General features: G+C 39.8%; 1 protein-coding gene across 1 annotated transcript in view; it reads left to right on the forward strand.

Annotated features, from left to right (window-relative positions):
• Positions 1 to 9318, forward strand: part of TEK (TEK receptor tyrosine kinase) — a 70438-nt gene extending 61120 nt beyond the window's left edge. The window contains 8 exon segments of the mRNA XM_037731485.1: positions 806 to 996; positions 1609 to 1700; positions 1702 to 1720; positions 3098 to 3168; positions 4172 to 4212; positions 5451 to 5547; positions 7352 to 7451; positions 8289 to 9318. Of these exon segments, the coding sequence (XP_037587413.1) occupies positions 806 to 996; positions 1609 to 1700; positions 1702 to 1720; positions 3098 to 3168; positions 4172 to 4212; positions 5451 to 5547; positions 7352 to 7451; positions 8289 to 8363 (686 nt within the window). The 3' untranslated portion in view covers positions 8364 to 9318.
• The last annotated feature ends 8181 nt before the right edge of the window (positions 9319 to 17499 follow it).

Consider the following 17499-nt stretch of genomic DNA (forward strand, 5'->3'; position numbering starts at 1 on the left):
TAGTAGAGACGGGGTTTCACCGTGTTGACCAGGATGGTCTCGATCTCTTGACCTCGTGATCCACCCGCCTCGGCCTCCCAAAGTGCTGGGATTACAGGCTTGAGCCACCGCGCCCGGCCGGCAAATAACTTTTTATTAAAAAAAAGGAAAAACGATTTGGAACAAAAAAGTGGCAATGGACCATAAGTTTTTCTATCAGCTATTCTTTTTTCCTAAAAGCTTGAGTTTTGGTGGTTTCTTAAAGCAAAATGCAATCTTCGAAACTAACCTCTGCTGGCCAGAAACCCAATCAACAATATGATGGCTTTGTATGGGTTTTAAGGAGGAGTAGAAGGCAGGAGAGAAAGTTATCTGTTGTGGCTTCTTCCACATGGTGGATATTCAATTATTTAAAAACAATAACAACCTCAGGAATAGCTAGAGGGAGACTAGAATAACATGCCTGGCCTATATTAGCTCCTTGATCAAAATGGGATGCAAATGAAAAGGTGATGTGAAGAAAGCTCTGAGATCTGGAAGAGAGTGCTTTGACTCACTCTGTTACTACTGAGTGGGTAAAAGCATTTCAGGAAGCCCTCTGTGTGAGTGTAGGTTTGGTAGGAACAGAGAGGGGGCGGGAAGGAGGAAAACAAAGCATTCCTGCCTGGTCCCTTTGAGTCTTGCAGGAGGATGTCCCCTGTCTTCCTCCTGTCCCTCAGTACTTTTAGACAAAATAGAGTTTATAGGGAGTTCCCACAGCACATCTCTTAAATGTCACAGCTGGTTAGGGCCACTGATGAGTCGATGCTTTCTTCCTTCCCCACAGGTTACTTGTACCTGGCCATTGAGTACGCGCCACATGGAAACCTCCTGGACTTCCTGCGCAAGAGCCGTGTACTGGAGACGGACCCAGCATTCGCCATTGCCAATAGCACTGCATCCACGCTGTCCTCCCAGCAGCTCCTCCACTTCGCTGCCGACGTGGCCCGGGGCATGGACTACTTGAGCCAAAAACAGGTTTGTCTGGAGGACATTGCCTTGGATATCTTTCCTCTGGAGTTCCGTCTACAGTCAGTTTCAGTACGTTTGTAGGGTCTGTCAACCTCTCTTCTTTAACTCCTTCTCAAAACCTCCCTCATTTTGGCGGAGGCTGCAATGAGATGAGATTGCGCCACTGCACTCCAGTCTGGGTGACAGAGCAAAACTCTGTCTCCAAAAAACAAACAAAAAAACTCCCTCATTTTAATCTTTGTTAATAGTCAATCTATTTAAATAAAAATCAATATTGAAAATCTAGTGATTTTCATAATATGTATTTGGTGAGGTACCTTAAGGTCTCTTAGCCTGGTTTGCCTCTAAATAGTGTACAATAACAGAGACATAGTACCTTACAGCTGGAGGATTTAACAACTTGTGTTTATTTGTTCCTTTTCTGAAATTATTCTGTGAAGATGCGGTGTGTCAGTTGGCAGAATCCATTACCAGGGAATTTTGGAGGGGAACTTTAAAGGAACGGGATTGTGACTTTTTAAAATCCTTTTTACACTATTGTTTTCGTCCCTGTTCCCCAGTTTTCAGCCCCAGGGCTTTCATTATGCTGAATATACATAATGTTTTCAAAACTTTCAGTTTATCCACAGGGATCTGGCTGCCAGGAACATTTTAGTTGGTGAAAACTATATAGCAAAAATAGCAGATTTTGGATTGTCCCGAGGTCAAGAAGTATGTGAAAAAGACAATGGTAAGTTCAGGACGCGGACACTGATCGCATCCTTTTGGAGGTTCTTCCCACTCTCCTGATGTTGCTTCTGAGACTCTCAGTGCTCTGTGGTGACTGAAGCATGTGACTGTGTCCCAGTAAATACTGTGTGCCCTGGGAAGCATCGTTTCTCAATGATTGCAGGGTCTGCATTACTAATGAAGAAGGCACTGTCACATGTGACCAAGTGATTGAACATTCAAGCCTAGTGGTTTAGGGTCTTGGTTCTATCCAGTTCAGACCCCCAGGCATGTCACTCAGAAACCTCTGAGGAGCTTACACAATCCCCTTTCATTCACAGGAGACATAGCAAGGAAAAAAAAATTAGCATATTTTCAAAAAATCAAATACATTAAATGATTTCTAAATCACCAGGAAGCTCTACAGAGAAATTCATAACTTCTACAAGCTCATTGAGATTTCTCTCTTCGCTGAAACTTCAGTGGTCACTATTCAAGCCCAAACAAAATCCACTCTTCCAAGCAGTAATATTTTAAGTACAGGATTGCAGGTGAACCTAACCATACAGTCTTAGAGGAAGAGAGATACTCTTTCTCCTTTTGGTGCCCAGTCTAGAATCATACAGTCCTAGAAGGACCACATCCCTGCATGTTAGAGCTGTGTGGATGAAACGTCAACACCCTCTGTTTTCCTGGGGTGGACAGAATGCAGGGCCTTAGGGATGACAAGCCCTGCAGCCTTTCATTGTGTCTGGCAGAAATCCTCTGGTGGGATGGCTCTCCCTTTTTAGGTCTGATGAACATGACTTGGGCCCAGCTTTCCTGGGATGGCTCCAGTTGTCATGAGATATAGACAGTCTTTCTGTTTTTGTGGGCACACCAGATTGTCTCTTAGCAAGGCTCAGACTCCTGTATTTACTCTCAATTCCAGGCGTCCTTTTTTTCACCATACTTATTTTAGTTACTGAGAAGATAAAATAAAAACAATACTCGAGTATTTTGAAAAGGAAATCACCCATAATTCACCACCTTGGCATTTACGTTTTTTTTGTTTTTGACTTATTGCCTTCTACAGCATGTATCCTTTCACATAGCTGCAACACAGTGAACATAATCATTCTGGATCTTTCCATTCTCTTTTCTGTTGAGAGTACGAAGTGAGGTCCCCTTGAGTCTTTGAAAATTGCTGAATCCCTGAAGATAAGTAGGACTTACACTCTTTGCATGTTTTGAAATTTGAAAACACGTATGCAGCTGGGGCGTACACAAAGCAGTGATTTCTGAGTCTGCCCAGGTGGTGAGGTTCCCCATGGGTTTTGTGGAGCTGCAGCTCAGGCAGGCTGAGAGCCTCATAAAGACCCTGTCCCACTTAAGTGACATCTCACTTTGTTCTCTCCAGGGAAGGCTCCCGGTGCGCTGGATGGCGATTGAGTCACTGAATTACAGTGTGTACACAACCAACAGTGATGTGTGAGTAAGCTTCTTATTGCCAAGGGATTGTTTTTCCCTCTCAGGAAAATTCACATTTGACGGGTTTTAAAAGGAAGCTAGGATGTCCTGTACCTTTCAGGAACAAAGGTAACCGAATGCTCCGGAAATAAATTAACAGAATAAATAGAGCTGCAGAGTACACAGTTTCCAGAGTGCAGAATCACTGGTGTCAGGTTTTGGGTTTCCTTCTGCATACTGAAGTTGTCTTCTGCATGTGCTTCAAGTTGCGAATTCTTGGACTCAACAGGAAGAAAGGACATACTGGCCTTCCTGTGGCTCCTCTCCCAGACCTAGATCAGAGGAAGCAGCCCAGAATAGCTGGTGGGGACCAAAGTAAGGTCAGATTGGGGATCGTCTCTGCTTGCAACCTGCAGTGATGCATCAGAAGGTGGCGGGGGAAGGAAGGATTGGCTTGAGATTTAGGTCTTCTTGCCTTGCATCCCATTTCCAGGAGGAAAAACCAAGGCCCCGAGGGTAGTGGTGATGTGTCCAAGGGGTTTTGCTAATGCCTGGGGATGAGGAGGGGGCGGGCAACTGCTGCGTTCTCACTGTGTGCCAGGTGTTTTTTGTGTTTCTCTGAATAACTTTGGAGCAGGGATTATTGTCCCCACTTTTGGAAGAATACACTAAGAGGTCCAGCAACTTTTTCCAGGTCACAGAAGTACTGGGTGGCAGAGGTGTGATTTAACTCAGGTCTGTCAAGATCCGAAACATATTTCTTTTGTTTTGGACTGTACCACCTTTTAGCCTCCAGTTAAAGTGATCTGGGGGCTCTGGCAAAGTGAACGCTGTTTCTTGGTTGTAACCCTTCCATTGAGCTAAGAGGAGAGAAACCCGCACTGTGTGCAAGGCCCTATCCTAGGATGTAGACATTTAACATTTCCTTTTCTCAGAAAATGTGGGTCTCCCTGGCTCTTAGGGCAGGAAAATGAGTGGTGACTCTGTTTGCTGATTGTTGGTTTTACACTTGTCCCTCCTGCAGGTGGTCCTACGGTGTGTTACTCTGGGAGATTGTTAGCTTAGGTGAGTATCTCTGTTTATCTACCAGGTGAGACTCTAGGCAAAAGGAGTCTCTAGCACACCCTTGCCGCATAATTCACCATTTGTATTGGTTCTACCAGCTGTGACTTGAAAATAGAAACATAGTGTGTTTATTCCCACATTTTTCTTTTTTAAAAACCCCATACCTAATGTCATGTATAACACTGATGACCTGGAGGCCATGAACTTCGCTATACATCAGTTGGCTCTGCTTGTACATGATGCCAAGTTAACTTCTAAAACTTTTAGATTATGCAGCTATTAAAGACACATTTTTGAAGGCCATTTAATAGCATGTGAAAATATACATGCCAGGAAATATATAACAATTTCATGTATACTCTGATCCTGGTTTTATCATTATTGCATATTTTTTAAAAAATGGAAGGCACTACACAGAAAGGTAATAAAAGTAATTTTATTCTCCATGCTTTTTAATGTGGCATATATACACCATGGAATACTATGCAGCCATAAAAAAGAGTGAGTTCATGTCCTTGCAGGGACATGGGTGAAGCTGGAAACCATCATCCTCAGCAAACCAACACAGGAACAGGAAACCAAACATACGTGTTCTCATTCATAAGTGAGAGTTGAACAATGAGAACACATGGACACAGGGAGGGGAACATCACACACCGGGTCCTGTCAGGGGGGTGGGGGATAAGGGGAGGAAGAGCATTAGGAGAAATACATAATGCATGTGAGGCTTAAAATCTAGATGATGGGTCGATGGGAGCAGCACACCACCATGGCACATATATACCTGCACGTTCTGCACCTGTATCCTAGAACTTAAAACTTAAAAAAAAAAAAAAACTACAATAAACGTGTGTTGCTGCTTCTAATTAAAACTGGACAATAACTATAATTGATAAAATAGGAAATATCAAACTGTGGGCTTCCAATCAGTAAAAAGGTTAATCTTACTGGTAAAATAGATGTGCTCTGTGTGGGAAGACTTAGGGAAAAGAACGAACACTGAACTGAGGACGCCTAGGGTGGTTCCTTCCCCTGAAGCAATGATCATGCTTTGGCGTAGTCTGTAGTTTAAGTCCAGCTTTCACGTGTGGTGGGTTTGCCAAAGGAGGCAAGCAGGATGCGCACCCTCCCTTCATTTACCGTGTCTTCCTCCTGGCCTCTTAGCTTTAGAACCCCGGGACGGGAAGCATTGCTTTTAATGCCAGAGAGGACTTAGAGTGGCACTGTTTTTCTTCCAGGAGGCACACCCTACTGCGGGATGACTTGTGCAGAACTCTATGAGAAGCTGCCCCAGGGCTACAGACTGGAGAAGCCCCTGAACTGTGATGACGAGGTGTAAGTCAGGCCTCATCCTGGGGCTGTTTTGTCTTCTCTTCCCCCTGTGTGTTTCTGGGGCCAGCTGGCTCTAACAAAGTCAACTGGTATACACCTATACACAGAGATCCCAAGTGGGTGAATAAAAGGGGGGGGTCCCCAATACTACGACTGTTAGGTAATACACAAGGAGTATTAGTTTTACAGGCATAGCAATTTAGGAGGCATTTAATGACTCTTAGGAAGGTTGAAATGAGGAAGGGCAACAAATGCAGAAAATTTCTGAAATAAATTCGTGGAATTTTTCATGAAGAAATCAACATACGCCACTAAGCTTGGCGATAAAGATTTCAGAGCTGTTCATTAAGAAAGGTACATTTTCTTACTTAGAACCTTGCTTCTGCTAAGATTACTTTCCAAAAGTAAGAATTATGCCAAGGTACAGAATAACGAACTGTAGTGATAGCACCATTCCCAGAACTAGCTGTGGTAGAAGCTAAGTGGCATGTTTGAGCAAATAATTCGGTGTCTAAATGGGCTACTCTAAGAGTGAGGGAGAGTGTTAATAATCTCACTGGTGCAAAAAGCATGCATACCATCCTGGGAAAACCTGGACAGAGCTGGACCATCACTGGACACAGTCCCTAAAATTCCACCTTTTGAGATTCACTTCATAAGGCATGAGAAGATGTTTTAGTCTTTAAGAAATTTGTTAAAGTATGAGCTCTTCTGGGATCTGTGATACCCTAAACCAATAGTTGATAGCCTTCTTGCACATAAGGTTCCCCTGAGGCATTTGTTCAGTATGTGGACTCTTGAGCCCCACAATCAGTCATTGATTCTGTAAGTCTAGGGCAGGTTCCAGAAATCTGCATTTTAATATCATGAGTAGTTCTGAGCACAACTGAGAAAGTACTTGTCTTAGACCAGTGTTTCCCAAACTATGTTTACGTGTTGTGCAAGATATAAATACATGCCACAAGGGGAAAGGAGTTCTGTGGTCAATTAAGTTGGGAAACTTTGTGTTAAACCTGCTGTGTCTTAGTCATTTTCCGGCTGCTATAACCAAATACCATAAACCTGGTGGCTTATAAACAACAAAGATGTATTTCTTCAGTTCTGAAGGCTAGGAAGTCCAAGAGCAAAGTGCTGGCAGATTTGGTGGCCATGGACCATCTCCTGGTTCATAGATGGCCATCTTTTTGCTGTGTCCTCATGTGGCACAAGGGGCAAAAGAGCCTTTGGAAGCCTCTTCTGTGAGGGTGCGAATCCTCTTCATGAGGGCTCTACCCTCATGACCTAATTACCTCCCAAAGGTCCCACCTTCAAACACCATCACATGGGTTCAACACAGGATTTTTGGGTGGCATGAACATTCAGTCCATAGCACCTGATTAAACAGGCTTTGTTTTAAATGACAGCACTTCTAAAAGTCCTGCCTCTTAAAGGGGGATACAATAGGTGACATTTTACAAGTTTGGGCATGGACCTTTTAAGAGACACTAACAGTTTGGAAGATGCTGCATTCCAAGGGAAATGCTGCTCTACACATGTCCAATTCTTTCTAGATGATTGGAATAGCTGAGACTAAGATCCTGCGGAAACAGTACCCAGGGTAGGAACTAAATCTATGGGCGATGAAATGGGACTTGCTTAGGGAGGTGGGAGGCCTAGTAGCAACTTCTTAGGTACTGTACTTTTGTCTTCTGTTGGTTAAGCTTTATGACCGTGCATTGAGTGGCTTCAGTCTCTTCTCTCTTTTCCCACCAGGCCCAGGACTGAAGCACAGTTATAGAGTTAACCCTTTAATTCTTTGCTTTCAAAGGTATGATCTAATGAGACAATGCTGGCGGGAGAAGCCTTACGAGAGGCCGTCGTTTGCCCAGATATTGGTGTCCTTAAACAGAATGTTAGAGGAACGAAAGGTGAGTATGAAAGTCAGGCAGGAGATCTTTAATTGGAATTCCCAATGTGCCCAGGGTGGTTCATAAATATAACTGAAGCAGTTGAACATTTTTTTCTTGGCATGGCCTTAAGTATTACAGAAACAAAGGATACCCCCCACCCCCACAACTTTGAAGAAGTTACAATTTTGGGGGGAAGTAAGATTTCTATATAAGATATAGTCACATACACACTAGAACAACATACAGAATTAGCTTATTAGAGCTAGAAGGAATTTTAGTCATCTGGCCTGACCCTTTAATTTTATAGATGAAGAAACAGACTCAGAGGCGGGTAACTTGACTGAGGACACACAGCAAGTAGACAACAGAGCCCAGCCTGCAGGTTACTATGAGGAGGGTCAGGAATTCAATAAAAATTTCTACAAGTGAGTTGGCTATACTGATCTGGGAATCAAAAGAAAAGTAAAAATAGTTTAAAGATATAGTAATCAAAACCCAAGTGGTGATTCAACTAGAGATGCAGAAGAGATCACACAGGGGGATGTTAAGATGAGACACAGAGGAAGGAACGCTAGAGAAGCTGAACACATCAGGAGGTATCAATAGGACGCCATGAGGAAGGCAAGCTCAGAAACTGAGGCTGGAGTATGAAATCTTACTTGCAGAAGGCAAAGGGATGCATTTTAGGAAGAAAGTCATCAAATATAACAGAGGGACTGAGGACAGCAACATGTTGCCCAAGTACTTAGTATCTGAGTTGAAACAAACTAAGAAAACCAAGGTATTGCTGTAACTACCACTGGCAGAGGTAGAATCGAGGCAGCCTGTGTCTCTGAACCGTTCTCATTCTTCCAGACCTACGTGAATACCACGCTTTATGAGAAGTTTACTTATGCAGGAATTGACTGCTCTGCTGAAGAAGCGGCCTAGGACAGAACATCTGTATACCCTCTGTTTCTGATTCACTGGCCTGGGAGACCCTTGACAGCTGCTGGGAAAGCATGCCTCTGTCAAGAGATGTGACATAGAAGTGTACATACTTTCTGTACACCTGGGACCTTCACCTCTGTAGATCCCACACGTGGATCTCTATAGTATGTGCCGACTCCAATAGGACTGTATATACTGTTTTGAGTAAGAATGTGCTGAAATCAGAATGCCTGTTTGTGGTTTCATATGCAATAATATATATTTTTTTAAATGTGGACTTCATAGGAAGGCGTGAGTACAATTACTATAATGCATAACTCATTATTGTCCTAGATATTTTGATATTTACCTTTATAATGAGTGCTAGTAAATGGTTTGCTGTGTCAGAGTAAAATATTGTTAATAAACCTAACAATGACCCTGATAGCACAGGTTAAGTGAGAGAAATATATGAATTCTAAGAAAACATAGGTTAATATTTAAGAGACTGAACAATCTAAGTGATATAAATCAGATTCCTCTCTATCTCAATCTTACTCTCACCTGTAGCAGCCGGTCTCATTTCATTTAGTCATGTGACAATTCTGTCTTCTGTTTCCACAGCCTGCAAGTCAGTCCAGAATGCTAATATCCAAAAACAGACTTAAAGCTTGTTCCTTACAAGCCTAAGACTCTTTAGAGGAGAATACATATGTTTAAGATAAAATTTTCTTTTCTCTGGTAATAGTGACTTGTATATTTTAAGAAATAATAAAAACAGAAAGCCTGAGTGAGATTTGGGAGACATGTGACATTTATATATTGAATTAATATCCCTACATGTATTGCACATTGTAAAAAGTTTTAGTTTTGATGGGTTGTGAGTTTACCTTGTATACTGTAGGCACACTTTGCACTGATATCATGAGTGAATAAATGTCTTGCCTACTCACATCTCATCCAGGAGTATGTCTCATAGCTCTTGTCACATGTCTTTATTATACTTTAAAGAAAAATGCTTTAAATTATCCATCCCTAGCACATAGAGTAGTTGGCGAGTATACTTCACCAGATACAGAATCTGAAACTCACCAGATTGAAAAGATCTCCTAGAAGTGTTCCACTGTAAAGTTCATTTTCTTGCAATAGGCAGTATACCTTTGGAAGTGTTCCAGTGTGAACCAAGGGCTTACAACTGGAATTCCTTTTAATTGTGTTACAATGTTAATTAAAGTCCTCACTTAATGTCATTGATAGGTTCGTGGAAACTGCAGTAATATATAATGAAACCAGTTTTACCATAGGGTAACTGATAGAAACAGAAGTCTCTATAGCATATAGTACATCATTTCACTTAAGTCAGTTTCCAAGAATCTATTGAAAACACTGAGGACATACTGTAGTTCTACATGCTTCACAAACTTCCATATTCGTGCCATCTTAAAGTTATGTGTTCAGAAATTACAACTAGGCAACTGAATTCAACCTGAACACTATTCACAACAGCATATTCCAGCAAAAACACAGAGCAAAATCAAGGCTGCTCACATAACGGTTAATCAACTAAAGGGAAACAAGAATGAAAAGCCATTGAAATATAGGTCCAGCGTGTCATCAACAAGAGGGCAGACTAGTAGATACCAGCCTTTATCTTCCCACACACAAAAATAAAAATAGAGGCAACTATTCACATACCAAAACAGCCCAGAGGGAGTGCAAGGGCCCGTTATAGGATCTGCAGCCATACAGTGGGGCACAATAATGGAGAATACCCACGTAGAAAAGATTGTGATCAGCTTACCTAATACACCAGGAGATGTCTAGGAACAAGGAAGAAAGGTGGAGGCCTTGGTATGAGCCACCCAGAAGAACTACTGTGGTCACCAGTGACCTGCTCTGCCACTGAGGTGTTAGAGAGCCATTCCCACTGGAGAAGCCTAGAAAGGGAAATACAGCTGCACATCCCTAACAACCCCCACCCCTAGAAATGGCTGCTGTTGAGCCACTTGGAGAAAGGAGCCACTTTTTCTCCTAACCCTCAATCTTGGAGCTGCAGCCACTTCATAAGAACCCACACACTCCAGTCTCAGGCTCTGTGGCTGCATTGGGCCTACCCATGTCTCAGACACTGGAGTCATTGCCATAGTAAACTAGTTTGTATTCTGGGCCCTAGAGCCCATACTCTGCACACTGATTCAGCCACATGGATAACTAGGCTCCATCCTAACCCGTGAGCCACACTAACTCTGTGTACACCTGTGCTTCCATTCTTGGTTTCCTGGCTACTTCACAAGCATTTGTAGCACAAAGCTACTGCCAACTTGACACACAGGGTGCCTGTGCCTCAAGCCACCAGCTCAGCCACCATAGAGAACCAGGTCCCGACCTAACTCTGGAGCTTCTCCAATACTGTGTGTGTCTGTGCTCCCATTCTCAGTTCTACCAGCTGCTCCAGGAGCATCTATGGCTTCCATACTGTTACTCTAGAAGGGATGCCTGTGCCCCAGGCACCAGTGCCATTAATTCCCAGATCTCATAGCGACAGACCCTCTACATGTTCTCATGCTTCAGGCCTCAGCTTCATGGCTGCTCCAGTATTTGAGGTGCCACTCAAATACTGGTACTATCATCACTGCAAGAGAGCCCATAAGCCAGACCCAGTGCCAAGACAAACCCTGCCCCCCCCCAGCTATGACTTTCATAGAGGGAGAAAAGAGATCAGATGGACCTCAGCCATTGTCTCTGAAGACCCCAACAACCCTTTCTGCCACTGTAGATATCCACAGTGCTGACCACTGAGGATCCCTGCTACCTTTGTCAGCACCAATCTCTCCTGACAGAGCTGGTGCCAGAACCACTGCACCTCAGTCAGCAAATGGTCTTACATTCCATGGAGATGAGGGTCTTTCCACAGCAAAACTAGCCCATGAGTTCTGCGAAAGGTAACTGTTCCACCAAATGCACAGGTATCAACATAAGCAACAAGAAAAAATCAGACACATCACCAAGAGCAAAATAATCCAGTAGCTAACCCCAAAGAAATATGCAAACTGTCTGATAAAGAATTCAAAGGAATTGTTTTAAGAAAGCTCAGCAAACTTCAAGAGTATTCAGAGAATTCAATAAAATCATGGAAACAGTAAACAATCAAAATGAGAAATTTAACAGATTGAAATTATATTTTAAAACCCCAACATTCTGGAGCTGAAAAATAAATGAAAAATGCAATAGACAACATCAGCAACAGAATTGATTCAGCAGAAGAATCTGTGAACTCAAATATGTGATTTGAAATATGTGGTCATGGGGTGGGGGGAGAGGATGAAAAGTAATGAAGAAAGTGTATGGAATTTGTGAGACAGCATCAAAAGAGCACATGTTTGAGTTATAAGAGTTCAAGAAGGAGAATATAGAAAGCTTATTTGGAGAAATAAATAGCATAAAACTTTCCAAATCTGGGGAAAGATAAGTATTTAGGTACATGAAGGTCAAAAATCTCTAAACAGATTCAATCTGAATAATATTACAGCAAGATATATTATAATCAAATTGTCAAAAAAAAAAAGTTTCCTGAAAGCAGCAAGGAAAAAGAAGATTAACACATATAATGGAGTTCCAATAAGGCTGGCAGCCAATTTCTTAGCAGAAATGTTACAGGCCAGGAGAGAGTGGAATGATATAGACAAAGTTCTGAAAAGAAAATAATGTCAACCAAGAATCCTGTATTTGGTAAGACTGTCCTTCAGAAATGAATAAAGAAAGACTTTCCCAGACAAAAACTGAGGGATTTCATTACCACCATATCTGACATGCTAAAGGGAGTTCTTCAAGCTGAATGAAAAGAATGCTAATTTAATTAATAACATGAACATATGAAAGTCATTGGAAAAGTTATCACACAAATTCCGAATAATACTATGTGGGTGTAAATCATCTTTAGTATTAATGTTAAAATGAAAAACTATCACAAATAATAGCTACAATCACTTGTTAAGGGATTTGCAACATAAAAAATATAAATTGTGGCATCAAAAAATGTTGAGGGGAGAAGAAAAGTGTAGTTACTTTATTCAATTAAAATTAAATAACAACTAATTAAAATTAAGTTGTTATCAGCTTAGTCTATTATAAGATATTTTATATAAGCCTCCTGGTAACAACTAGCAAAAATCTACACAAGATACACAGAAGATAAAAATGTAAGGAATCAAAGTACATACCATTAGAGAAAAATCATCTAAAGGAAAAAAGGAAGAAGATTTGCAGAACAAACAGAAAACAATGAACAAAATGGCAACAGTAAGTCTTTACATATCAATAATTACCTTGAATGTAAATGTTAAATTCTCCATCCAAAAGACATAGATGGGTCTTATTTTTTTATTCAGCCAAATTATATGCTGCCTACAGAGACTCACTTCACTTTTAAAGGTACACACAGAATAAGAGTGTAAGAATAGAAAAAGATATTCCATGCAAATGGAAACAGAAAGAGAACAAAGGTATCTATATTTATATTATATAAAATGGACTTCATGCCAAAAACTGTGAAGCAAGACAAACAAGGTAATTATGTAATAAAAAGATCAATTTATCAAGTATATAATAACTATAAATATATATGCACCCAATGTCAGAGCATCTTAAATACATAAAGGAAACATTAATAGATCTGAAGAGATAGATATATTTTAGAAATAAGAAAAATCCTAAGTGACTAATATGAATTATATGCCAACAAATTGAATAATCTAGAAGAAACTGATAGATTTCTAGATATATACAATTTACCAAGGCTGAATCATTAATAAATAGAAAGCCTAAGCAGACCAATAACCAGTAAGAAGATTATGAGTCAGTAATAAAACTCCCGTGAAAGAAAAGACCTGATGGCTTCAGTGGTGAATTCTATCAAACATTTAAGGAAGAAATAATACCAGTTCTTATCAAATGCTTTCAAGAAAACTGAAAAGGAAGGAAAACTTCAGTGTTCATTTTATGATGCCAAAACCAGACAAGGACACTACAAGAAAATAAAATTATAGGCCAATATCCCTTGGTGAACACAGGTGCAAAAATCTTCAACAAAAACTAGCAAACCAAATTCAACAGCACATTAAAAAGATGATTCACCATAATTGTGATTTATCCCTAGGTTGCAAGGATGGGTCAATATACACAAAGCAATAAATGTGATACATGGCATTAATAGAAAGAAGTACAAAAACCATATGATGATCTCAATACATTAGAAAAACCATGTAACAAAATCTTGTCATGATAAAAATTCTCAACAAATTTGGTATAAAAAAACATGTACCTTAACCCTGTAAACACCATATAGGATAATGCCCTAGCTAACATTATACTCAGTGGTGAAGTGTTGAAAATTTTTTTCTCTGAGATCAGGAACAAGACAACAACGCCACTTTTGCTACTTCTATTGAGCCTAATACTGGGAGTCCTAGCCAAAGCAATTAAGCAAGAGAAGGAAAGAAAATGCAACCAGTTCTGAAAGGAAGAAGTTAAATTGTCTCTGTTTGCAGACAATATGATCTTATATATAGAAAACTCTAAAGACGCTACCAAAAATAATCCTGTTAGAATAAATAAATTCAGTAAAGCTGCAGGATACAAAACCAACCCACAAAAACCAGAAGTGTATCTATTCATTAACAACAAACTATCTGAAAAATCAGGAAAACTCCATTTACAATAGTTACTAAAAACTAAATAGAAATAAATTTAACCCAAAAGGTAAAAGATTTACACAATGAAAACTATAAAACATTGATAAAAGAAATCAAAGAAGACACAAATAAATGGAAGAATTTTCCACATTTATAGACTAAGAATTAATATTATTAAAATGTCCTTACCACCCAGTGAGATCCACAGATTCAGTCCTTATCAAAATTCTAATGGCATTTTTCACAGAAGTAGAAAAGAGTATCCTAAAGTTTGTATGAAACCACAAAAGACCCCAAATACCCAATGGAATCTTGAGCAAAACAACAACCTGGAGTCATCTACTTGATTTCAACATCTATTACAAAGCTAGTCATCAAAACAGTATGGTAATGACATAAAAACAGACATATGGACCAAGGAAAGAAAATAGAGACTACAGAAATAAATCTACACATTGTGGTCAGTTTTTAACAAAATGCCAAGAAGAACACACAATGGGGAAACTGTGGTTTAATAAATTGTGCTAGGAAAACTGGATATTCATATGCAGAAGAATGAAATTAAATGCCTGTCTTACAACACATACAAAAATCAACTCAAAATGAATAACAGACTTAAACATAAGACTGGAAACTGTAAAACTACTACCAGTAGTTCTAGGGGTACTAGGGTAATCACGGGGGTAAATTCCATGACACTGGTCTGAACAAAGATTTTTTAGATAGGACCCTAAAAACACAGGCAACAAAAAACCAGACAAATGGGATTACATCAAACTAAAAAGCTTATGCACAGCAAAGGAAACAATCAACAAAGTGAAGAGACAGCCTACAAAATGGGAGAATATATTTGCAAACCATCCGTCTGATAAGAGTTGATACTCAAAATAGGTAAGGAATGCAAGCAACTCAATAGTAAGAAAACAACCTAATTTTAAAAAATAGACAAAGGACCTGAATAAATTATTTCTCAAAAGAAGACATACATATGACCAACAAGTATATGAAGAGAATGCTCAACATCACTAATAATCAGAATGCCAGTTAAAACCACACTGAGTTATGACCTCACATTCGTTAGACTGGCTATTAACAAAAAGATGAAACATAACAAGTGTTAATGAGGATGTGTAGAAAAGAGAATCCTTGCACACTGTTGGTTGGAATATAAATTAGTACGGCCATTATGAAAAACAGTATGGTAGTTTCTCAATAAGTTAAAAATAGAACTAACATATGATTCAGCAATTCCACTACTTGATATATATTCAAAAGAGATTACATCAGTATATCAAAGAAACGTCTATACTGTTTGCTGCGTTATTCACAATAGCCGCGATATGGTATCAACCTACATGTCCATCAGTGAATGAATGGATAAAGAGAATGTTGTATATATACACAATGAAATACTATTGAGCCTTTAAAAAGAAGGAAGTCCTGTCATTTGTGACATGAATCAACTTGGAGGACATTATATTAAGTAAGATAATCCAGGAGAACAAAGATGCGTACTGCATGGTCTCATGCACGTGAGGAGTGTAAACCAGTCAAATTCATAGAAATAGAGAGTAAAGTGCTAGTTACCAGAGGCTGGGGTGAGGGCAATTGGAGATGTTGGTCAAAGGATGCAGAATATCAGTTAAGCTGAAGGAGTAAGACTAGGAGAGCTATTATACATCATGGTGACTACAGTTAATAACAATATAATGTATCCTTGAAAGTTGCTGGGAGAGTAGATTTTAAGTGTTCTTACCACCCAAAATGACATATGAGGTAATGCATATGTTAAATAGATTTAGTTATTCTACAGTGTACATATGTATTTCAAAATATCACATTGTCCAACATAAATATACAATTACAATTTTTTACTTTCAATTAGAAAAATACAGGTCCAAGATGGGCCCAGTGGCTCATTCTTATAATCCCAGCACTTTGGGAGGAGTTTAAGAACAGCCGGGGCAACATAGCAAGACTGTCTCTACAAAAAATCAAACTAGCTGGACATGGTGGCATGTGCCTGTGATCCCAGCTGCTTGGGAAGCTGAGGTGGGAGAATTACTTGAGCCCAGGATTCCAAGGCTGCAGTGAGCTTGATCATGCCACTGCACTCCAGCCTGAGTAACAGTGCCAGACTCTGTTGTCATATACACACATTTGTGTGTGTGTGTGTGTGTGTGTGTGTGTATGTCTCGAGAAATAACCCCTGAAAGAGATTAGACAGGTATTGGGGATATAGACTAGAACTTACTATGTTTAGAAGATCCATATTAAACTGCCTTAAATAATCAGTGACTTGTTATGAATTAAAAATCAAGTAACAGTGCACAAGTTAAAATAAAAACGCATTACACCATAGCCAAAGGATCAAAACTTTTATGTCAACAGAGTGCAGTGAAAAGTTTACATTTACTTCCAGATATTTTGTGAGGGGGAGAAAAATCTCAACTTCTATTTATGTAGAGGAGAGCTAAAGAAATCTGCCATAATTTTGTTAGGTAAAGATGTTTTTAACTCCGAGAAGTATGGTGGTTTCAGGCATGTACAGAGAAAAAAGAAATGTCGATGACCTGAGAAATGATCCTCATTAAAGTCAGGGACTCATTGCTTCAAATCAAAACCATCTTCCACTACTTATGACGATTAGCTGAAAATTCCAACCAACTTAATTCCTCATCATCCCCTGCCCCTGGACCCAGTCCCAATTTTAGAAATTACTTTTGAAATTTAACCTTTTAAAATGTAGTAAGTCAACCTCAACAGTACTTTTCCTCCTCCTTTTCTCTTTGAAAGTGTCCAGAAACCCCGTACCATCATCCACCAAACTACCGCCAGCAGTAGGGGATAGAGGAGTCACCGAAACAAATTGTAGAAAGAACCTCATTTGTTCTAATGAGAAGCACATATGAAAAGAGGTGCATGGCAAAATTTAGAATGGAATTAGATCTCCATACCAACAAAACTTCTGTGCATGAATTCAAAGGCCAGGCACAATGACCTGACCACTATTCTCAGTGAAACTGCTGTTCTGGTTCATGAGGAACATCCAGGTCTACACCAGGCAATGGCAAATAATACTTAATGATTAAAGATGTTCTTGGGCAACGTGACAACTTCTTTCCTTTCAGGTTTTCTTTTAGCTTCCAAATGACCAGTTCCACGCAGGCTTTTGCATTTTCACTGGAACTGTGACCTCCAAATAGTACAGAATATTTTAAAAAGTGTTAGACACAAGACAAGAATAATCTGTGATGTTGCCTACATATTTCTCGAACAAGCCTTCAGTTTATTTATAACTGAATATGTGGATTCATGTTTTACATGAACCTACTAGACATAGAAACACTACTGTTTTTCTAGGTAGCGTTTCCTCTGTCACATTATCACTACCTTGCAATGATTGGTAGCACATCAGTACCCTTGGCTGTGTATCTTTCCCAGGGAGGTATAAGAAGCAAGTGGAG

Source organism: Cebus imitator, unplaced genomic scaffold, assembly GCF_001604975.1.
Source record: "Cebus imitator isolate Cc_AM_T3 unplaced genomic scaffold, Cebus_imitator-1.0 Scaffold403, whole genome shotgun sequence".
NCBI classification, from domain to species: Eukaryota; Metazoa; Chordata; class Mammalia; order Primates; family Cebidae; genus Cebus; species Cebus imitator.